At 36.2% G+C, this 9846-nt stretch overlaps 2 protein-coding genes across 2 annotated transcripts; both read left to right on the top strand.

The window, feature by feature from the left end:
• Window positions 1–1342: 1342 nt before the first annotated feature.
• Window positions 1343–4301, top strand: LOC107826762 (ETHYLENE INSENSITIVE 3-like 1 protein). Its single transcript, XM_016653788.2, has 2 exons — window positions 1343–1584; window positions 2141–4301. The coding sequence occupies exon 2, from the start codon at window positions 2294–2296 to the stop codon at window positions 4121–4123; it is 1830 nt and encodes a 609-aa protein (XP_016509274.1). The 5' UTR covers window positions 1343–1584; window positions 2141–2293; the 3' UTR covers window positions 4124–4301.
• Window positions 4302–9327: 5026 nt separating this feature from the next.
• LOC142173666 (uncharacterized) lies at window positions 9328–9846 on the top strand. The gene has a single exon (XM_075239281.1). The coding sequence runs from the start codon at window positions 9328–9330 to the stop codon at window positions 9844–9846; it is 519 nt and encodes a 172-aa protein (XP_075095382.1).

Genomic DNA, 9846 nt, shown 5'->3' with positions numbered 1-9846 from the left:
TTGTGTTATTATACATGATTATATGAATTTTATAAACTTGGATATTTGATACGTATCCCATATTTGATTAAAAAAAAGAGAAACTACAATATCTTGTTATCATTAATTAAAGGCATATTATTTCGTGTTTTCCTTATGGACGTCAAATTATTTGTTTATTTGCATGTGGAAGATATATAAATATCGTATTTACACATTTCTCCTTTAAATTATTAATTTTTTCTCTGAAATAAAATAGTAAAAATCACTAAAGAGAACAAGATCAACTTTTGTGTAGAAAAAATTGAGATTTAATTCTTGAATACTCATTTGAAAAATGATTGACACGCGTACCTCTTTTCCTTTTTAACTTTTATTTTAATTTAGGAATAAATTGTCGGTTCACCAACTGTCGAAAAACATATTTAACTGAGTCAAAGTATTTAAGTACGTATTTGGACGTACATGATATTAGAAAATAATAAAATATTATTTGTAAACTAATTTTGTTTATTTCAACCTTCAATTTGATTTGAGAATTTGAAGGCGAGAGACTGAATTGAGGAGTATATTTTAAGTGAAATATTAATTGTCCTAACTCCACCATATCAATCTCCTAACTGTTTGTATACTTGGGTTATTATTATAAGAATTTTATGGAAATAAACTTCGATATTTAATTTAACGAAACGTATCTCATATTTGATGCAAAAGAGAGAACATTATCTTGTACGAAATTCGGATATGTGTTGTTCTTAACGTATAATAAGACGACATATTTTTTATTTTTAAAAATATAAAATTGTGCTATGTGCGTTGGAGAATTAAACATATATAAATATCGTATTTCCACATTTCTCTTTTAAATTATTAAATTTTGCTCCGAAATAAATTAGTAAAAATCGTTAAAGAAGACAAGATCAATTTTTGTTTAGAAAAAAATAAGATTTCATTCTTGAATATTCTTCAAAAACTAATTGACACCTCTACTTCTTTTTCTTCTCTTAATTCAGAAATAAATTATCGGTTCACGAACTGTCGAAAAACACATCTAGCTGAGTCAAAGTATTTAAGTATACATTTATACACACGTGTTATTAGAAAATACTGAAATATTATTTGTAAATTAATTGTATTTATTTCAACTTCAACTTGGTCAAGAGAATTTGAAGGTGAGAAGCTGAATTGAGGAGTATATTTTAACTAAAAAAGTCTCCGAACGGAGTTCCTTACAACTTATGGGAACACAATGAAACGATTTAAACAATATAGGGACCAATATGATAAATTTAGAGTAACCCAGAGGTCACGTTGACGCGCTAGACCACGGTTAACTTAACTTATCCATAGTTAAAAAAAACTTGTAACTTATCAGCTTCTTTTCTCTTTCTTTTCCCACTTTCCTTACTTTTATAACTTTGCTCCTTCCTCTCTTCTTCTCTTTCCAACAGCAATTTAGCACTTAGACCACAAAACTGAAACATCACTGTAAACTCACCTAACATTCTTCTCAAAACCCCCAAACCTCTTATCTCCTGTACTTTTTTTTTCTAATTCAGATTAGAGCCATATATATAGCTTCAAGTAGCTGTTAAAGAAAAGCCTGTAAGTCATTTACTTGTATTATTTTCTTTTGTGGACTTCTATACGTGTTTTGTGATATTTTGCTGGCTTTTCTGATTTATTGTGTTATTTGAAGTTTTTGAAATTGGTTTGTTGTGAATTCTTGTGAAATATGGTCGTTGAAGAGATTATTTTTGGATTCTGTAGAGATTTATGGACTATGTAGTTGGAGAGAGGATAGATCAGAGTATAAGAAAATCAAAAGGGTGTTTTGACGAAGAAATATAAAAGAAAAAATAATAATAAATGAAATTAAAGGGGAAACATTTAATATTAATCACTGGAAAAAATAGTGAGATTCTGCTTCATGTGTGATTTTTTTTTAAAAAGTAAAAAATAAAATAGAATTCAAGGAGGAAATTTTAATAAAAATCAGTAGAAACATAATGAAATTCTGCTTCAGAGAATTGTAATATATATGTTTGTTTCTCTCTTTTTTCTTTTTCTTTTTTTTAAGTATTGTTTTCTTTCTCCATGGAAGAATATTATAATTTCCCCAGATGTAGTATAAAGTAATTTTTATGATTTGTTTCTGCAGAAAGATATCAGATTCGGAGGAATTTGGAGTATTTTGCTTGATCAGCTAGATTCTGATCATTGAATTTGGATTCAAGTCAAATCGGAATTGATTCAGGAAAAAGTTCAGTTTTTGCTTTTTCCTTGTGGAACTGGGGTTACAAAAATCTTCTAAATGATGATGTTTGAAGAAATGGGCTTTCCTGGAAATTTTGAATTCATGTCTGATCCTCTGGGATGTGGGGGAGACGTGGCGCAAGAAATTGAACATAAGCCAACAGGGGTGGAGGAGGAGGACTATAGTGATGAGGAGATGGATGTAGATGAACTAGAGAGAAGGATGTGGAGGGACCGAATGCTTTTGAGGCGTCTTAAAGAGAAGAACAAGAATAAAGAGGTAGGTGGTGATGGTGCAAAGCAGCGTCAGTCGCAGGAGCAGGCTCGCAGAAAGAAGATGTCTCGTGCACAAGATGGTATATTGAAATACATGTTGAAAATGATGGAAGTTTGTAATGCTCAGGGTTTTGTTTACGGAATCATTCCTGAGAAAGGGAAGCCTGTGACTGGTGCTTCCGACAATCTTCGTGCGTGGTGGAAGGAAAAGGTCAGATTTGATCGGAATGGCCCTGCTGCCATCGCCAAGTATCAGGCTGATAATCAGATTCCCGGGAGAGTTGAGGATTCAAGTGTGATAGTTTCAACTCCCCACACTTTACAAGAGCTGCAGGATACGACGCTAGGTTCCCTTTTGTCCGCGTTGATGCAGCACTGTGATCCTCCGCAGAGGCGGTTTCCCTTGGAGAAAGGGGTAGCTCCACCCTGGTGGCCTTCTGGTAAAGAGGAGTGGTGGGGTCAGCTTGGTCTGCCAAATGATCAAGTGCCACCTCCGTACAAGAAGCCTCACGATCTTAAGAAGGCGTGGAAAGTTGGCGTTCTAACGGCAGTTATCAAACACATATCCCCTGACATTGCTAAGATTCGCAAGCTTGTTCGGCAGTCAAAGTGTTTGCAGGATAAGATGACAGCTAAGGAGAGTGCTACTTGGCTTGCTATTATCAATCAAGAGGAGGCGTTGGCTCGTAAGCTGTATCCTGATAGCTACCAGCAAGGCTCTTTAGCTGTTTGTAATGGCTCCTATTTCATCAGCGATACTAGTGATTATGATGTGGAAAGCGTGGATGATGAGAGAAACAATGAAGTTGAATGTAAACCCCACGATATCAATCTCCTAACTGGAATTATGGTACCTAAAGATAGGATCTTGATGCCAGCTTTACCTCCGGTGAAAGGAGAGATCATTGATTTAACTTCAGATTTTATCCAAAAGAGGAAGCAGCCATCTTTTGAGGAGTCTGTTGATCAAAAGATGTATACCTGTGAGTACCTTCACTGCCCATACAGCAGTTATCAAGCTGGATTCCTTGACAGAACTTCAAGAAATAATCACCAAATGAATTGTCCATTCCGTTTCAACTCTGCTCAACGACTTGGCATGCCGCCAAAGTATCAGATCAACAATGAGAATAATACGGTTTTTCCTGCTCAAACCGCTTCTCCTAAGCCAGCTGCTTCATCAGTCACAGCTTCCTCGTCGATGACTGTCTCTGGGCTTGGACTCCCTGAAGATGGCCAGAGGATGATTTCTGACCTCTTTACATTTTATGATAATAACTTGCAGCAAAATAGTAGCATCTGTTCCGGGAATTCTAAGATTCTAACAAATCAAAACATGCAGCAGAACCAAACAGTTGAACTTCCGATGGACGACAACTTCAACCTGGGACATTTGGAGGCAGAAGCTCAAGAAACAAGCATGACCATGAATTCAGCTTATCCATTGACAGATTTTCAATATGATCAACGCAAATTGCCCTTTGATACCCCATTCGCTGGGAACTTAAACGATATTACTGATTACAGATTTGGTTCCCCGTTCAACATGGGAGGAAGTGATTATTCCATAGATCAGCTGACAAAGCAGGATATATCTACATGGTACCTCTGAAACAAGTCTTGTTGTTTCCTATATGAAGAGCTGATAGGTTGTATATGTTTTAGATAAGTGATCAGGGCTCTGTCCTTTATAGACAAGTATTGTAGTTTCTTTGTGATTTAGTTGATGTTTTGATGGTTGTAAGTGCTGAAGACAGTATTATGCTTATGGAAATTATGCTTTAAACTCACTCTTATTTACGTTATTGATTATACAATAGGTACCAGTTCATAGATTGATAGATCAAAACCCCATTACAACAGAGTTTGTCTTCCCTTTAGTGGGTCCTATGTGGCGTAAATTCAAATGTTTGATGGCTTTAAAAAAAAAAGTGACTAAAGTCCTAGCTTGCCTAACCCTATGTTTTTCCAACAAATCACATGCTTCATACTTGTAATAATAATGTGAGCTCAGTTGCAATGTTTTGTTAGGTATAAGTTAAATCTAAGTGCCATTCTTGTATAACTCATTTGTGCCTATGAACAAAGTCTTTCTTTGAAAAGAAAGAAAGATGTAAAGAAAGTGAATGTTTGGAAACTTTCTTTTCAACACTGTTTGGTTTGGCAAAACGTGAACAATTAAATTGAATTCTAATGTTCCAACTACCTAAATTAAATGTCAAGTAAGAAAGGGTTTGTCCCCTTTCAAAACTACAAAAAAGTGCTGCAAATAGGCTTTCTCCTTCATTCTCTTTACATTCCAGATTTACCACTATTTACTTCTGCTACTTTCACAGTTTAATGGAACTAACAAAGAAGTATATGTTTTTAACGTTCAAAATTTAACTTGACTTAGATTGAAGAAAAATATTGAATATTCAATCTATACTCGTTACTCCTCCAAAGTCCGTCCACTAAATTCATTGCGTTGCCCAAAAATTCAGATGGGCCAATTAATTAATGAAATTACTTGTCTGACTTTGTACAGTATTGCCCGTTAACTTAAAATCACCATAAGCTAAACTGTTAATAATAAAATTATAAAAAGAATTCGATTTCTAGAAAACATCCACAGGAGTATTTATAAATGAGAAATAGAGACTTCCAATATGAAGAAGAAATAATAATTATTGCCACTTGACAGTATATTCCTAAGGCATGTGCTTTGAGATAAATTATTTTAAAAGGATCTTTTAGCTTTGTTTGCTTTTGAATGATTCTTTTGAGGAACTAAAAATAATTATTGCCAGTATAATATAAACCCAAGGCATGACACATGTGCTTAGAGATAAGTTATTAAGAAGATCATCTAGAAGTTTTTACTTTTAAAATGATTATTCATTCTTTCTTTTACGGGTAGACCAAGAAAAGCAGTCAAATTACGTTTCTTGGATGGTTTGGTTGAAAATGAAATTTTAACAAGTTGTTAGGATTTTCTTTTTTATAAGTTTCAAAAGGTGCTATAATTCTTAAATCTCTATCTTTAAATTAAATGGATGAATGCTTTCTCGTCTCTATATAAGACAGGTAGTAGTGGACGAGTTGATAAATGGTACATTACGTGTTGTGTTTACACCAAATCAAAATACTCGTAATTAAATTTAATCGTTAAGAAAAAAAGTAAAAACATATATTAATTGACAAATGTACGTATGAAAAACATATATTTTATATTCATTGATTCAGTATAAACATCATATACGAATAAATTTTTATCCAAATAAAACTCTTAGCTTTCCCATGACCAAGTCAAAATTAGGTATTACATCATAGACTTCCTTATTCAATGACAACAAGTTTTAGACTTCCATTCGTGCATCATGTCACCTTCAACATGCATTATGTTTGGTTCGTTAAATTTTTTGTACATTAATTAAGAAAAATATTTAGTAGCATTAATTATAAATGTTAGTATTCGACTGAATGTTCCTTTATATCCTCGAAGTGCTCTTTCTCTCACCTCAATTTTTTTATATTCCCTCAGTCCAAAATTAACAGTCGCTTTAGCTCAAAAAACTATCCTAAAATAGCTGTCATTTTAGGAATTAAAAAGTGTATGGGTCAAAATCTATCTCTAGTCGAAATGGTATTAGTAAAACATTCATAGGTCGCCACGTATCGAAGTAATCTAATTAACAGCGAAGGTCGTAGTCGAAGTAGGACTGCTTATCGGGCGGATTGGGCGGTTAATTACTCTTAACGGTTTGGCTTAACGGTTATCGGCTTTTAAATGTATTAATTCGCTAACCACCCGATAAGATATCGGGCGGATTGGTATTGGTTTAGCTCTTATCGGGCGGTTATCGGGCGGTTTATCGGCCTAATTAAATCTATATTGCGTGCATTAATTGTTTGTTGACCGCCTAGCATACAAATTCATAATAGGAAATTACACATTGAGTCACATGTCTGCTAACGCCTACATAAGAATGATGTAGTGTGTCATGTGTTGTAGAGTGAAAAAAGTAGAACACATTGTAGGCTAGATTACATCCCAAAGCAAACTACATATGAGTCCAGACATACATGTATGTTAACGCCTACCATTAAATCCCAAAGCAGACTACATTACATGAGTCCAGACATACATATGTCTGTTAACGTCTAGCATACAAATTCAAAATAGAAAATTGCAGTCTATATTCAAAGTGAGTCCAGGATACATATTTCAAAATGATTAACCCATAAGTGAGCAGACTACATAGAAATGTTTGGCCTGCAGCTAACGCCTAACAGAACTTGAATTTATATAGCTTCAAAGTTCAAACAACAACTTCAAATTTCTAACTTAAACTCTCAACCAAGCATTTCACGCTATATCATTAACCATACAAACAACACCGAGCAAAAGGCAGTTATGTATAGAAATAGGGATGGATTATAAGCAGTAAACAATTTACGGAAACGCAGATGCGCTATTTCCCCAGAACATAATTCAAGACAGTACTATCGTCAATATTGTGGGATAAAAGTTGTGGCAACAACACTGTTGTTCTTCTATTAAACATAGACAGCAGGCATTAGTTTTAAAAAATAAAAGCAGAGGTGAACCATAGACAACAGCTTAAACAATCTTATAGTAGGGTGGGAGAATAAGCTAAGCTAATAGCTGGAAGAAGTGGAAGAGTTTTTGATATTTAATATATATATGGATAAAAACAAATTTTATATATATATTCTAGTTATATGGATAAAAATAAATTATATATATATTCTTAACGGGTTAACGGATTATCCATTAAGAAAATTAAATAATCCGCCCCCAAACCGATAAGCCGTTAATAAAAAAAATTTAATCCGTTCCCCGTCCGTTAAACCGTTAACCCGATACCAATAAGCCATTAAGCTTCGATTTCGGTTCGGTTTTCGGTTTCGGTTCGGTTTTGAACACCCCTAAGTCGAAGAGTTAGCAAAGACTGAAGTCGAGGAGTTGCCAAAGATCGAGGCTGAGGTCGAGTATCCTTGACAGAGTTATAACAGCTAGTTTTAAGATAGAACATTAAATAGAATATTCTAGTAGATATTCTCTGCATTTGTACTATTAGGGTTTTTAGGAACATATACCCTATAAATAAAAAGAAACACAATGATAGGGGACATGAGATATTCATTTGTAAAACAAATTTTGACTTTAACGAGAGAATCTAGTCTTATTACAAGCCAACAAAAATAACCTGTTCACTAAGATTTTTGTTCACACTTTTTCACTAGATCCGAGAATAACTCGGATATTCAAAGGCTTGTCCATCATTCATTATTGTCAGAAAGAACATCCGTTGATTTCATCATTTCTCTTGGTGACTCATTCGTTCTATTTACATAAATGTCATTTATTGTTCTTCATTACTATTTAATGTTATATTGCTTCTGCTTGGGTTCTTAAATATTAATTATTGCACACTGTTATAGCTTTTGGAATAGATCTACGTATTATTTATCGCTCTTCCGAGAATTTTATCTTTGGGATATTAGTATTAACTAAGATTAACCCTCATTTGTATAAATTTAATTAGTTGAACCAAGATCTATATTTTTTGTCAAATAATTTGGCGTCGTCTGTGGAGATTTCTTAGTTAAATTTTTAATTCCCTCCAGATCTACAGCTAACGCAAGTCACTAACCTCACAAACCCCGAGATCTTCTTTCTTTGTACGTACAAAAACCTACATGGCACGTAACCAAGGAGAAAGGACAAAAATAACAAGTGATTTCCCTAGCAACCTCATAAACGCTATCAACGAGAGATACGAAATAGTAGGCGAGGACGTGACACCCAACGCTTCCCCTAGGCGCGAGAGGTTGCCTCCCCCCACTGCAGCATAACAAAATTCAGTGAAAATGGGGCCTACACTTCCGCAGAAGAAGGGACGCCCCCAGCTGTGAAAAAACTCCTCCAAGCATGGCTGACCGACATGCTAGTATGCGTCCTCAACAAGCCCGCTCCAGGCATGACTACAAAAACCACAAGAGCTTGCATGATACAACAAACAGACGAGCAGTGCAACCGACCAAGCCTTCCAACGACAGGTATAACTTACAATATTACTAACAGTGCATGTGACAGCACTCTCGCTGCCGTTCTAAAGAGGATGGAGGAAATGGAGAATGAAAACAAAGCACTCCGAGACCAGATGAAAGAACACCGAGAACGAGTCGACAAGATACCGGGCACTCCTAAGGTGTTGCCAAAAAGGGACACTGGTAGGTTCATAAAGCAGTCGTACAGCGATGATACTGCCCCAAAGACTTTCAAAATGTCGTCCTACCTCAGGATATACGACGGAACGATCGATCCTGAGGATCATGTGACCCATTACGTCACTGCCTTCACCAAGGAACAAGTGTCCTCCATTTTGCTGAAGAAGTTTGGCGAAACCTTTACGAGAGGGGCACTAACATGGTATTCACAGCTACCAGCCCACTCATAGAAACCTTTGAGGAAATGGCTGATAAGTTCGTAATTGCCTATGCCGGAGCCAAGAAGGCCGAAGCAAGAGTAAACGACATATTCGCTATCAAACCGTCCTTGGGAGAGGGACTAAGGGACTTCCTTGCCCGATTCAACAGAGTAAGGATGACTTTGCCGAACGTATCCGAAAGGATAGCGGTCGCGTCTTTCCAGTCTACGTTCTTGAGAAACTCAGAACAAAGGTGAAGTGGCTGCCGAAGATGAGATCAGACCCGAACACCAAAAAATCTGACGCCCTCTGTGAGTTCCACCAGGAATGTGGGCACAAAATAGAAGATTGCATCGCCCTCAAATAAGAAGTCGCAAACATGTTGCGACAGGGACACCTCAAAGAGTTGTTAAGCAACAAGGGGAGAAACAACTTTGTCAGAGGAAGTGAACACCAAGGCCCGCCGAAGCCGCCATCACCAGCTTGTACTATCAACATGATCATCAGCGATAGCGGCGAAGCCTCTATCAACAGCGTGAAGTTCACCACCACTCACAAGCTCAAGCGGTCTATCACCCGCGAATGGTACGACAGACTCAAAGAAAGTATCATATTCGATGAGTCGGATGCCGATGGTTTGACTTTTCCTCATAAATATGCCCTCGTTATTACTTTACGCATTTTAGATATCAATGTCAAACGTATCATGGTGGATGATGGAAGTGGAGCATGCATTATCCATCCTCGAGTCCTCACCCAAATGAGACTCGAGGATAAGATAATGTCGCTCTACATCACACTAACCAGTTTTAATAATGCAGTTGAGCAGATGTATGGGGAATATTCAGCATACGTGGAGAACAGCGCACGTCCCGGGAATGCTACCGCATTGCCTTAG

This window comes from Nicotiana tabacum, chromosome 19, assembly GCF_000715075.1.
Source record: "Nicotiana tabacum cultivar K326 chromosome 19, ASM71507v2, whole genome shotgun sequence".
Taxonomy (NCBI): Eukaryota; Viridiplantae; Streptophyta; class Magnoliopsida; order Solanales; family Solanaceae; genus Nicotiana; species Nicotiana tabacum.
Note: the sequence above shows the minus strand (reverse complement) of the source record. Positions and strands in the feature narration are given on the sequence as shown.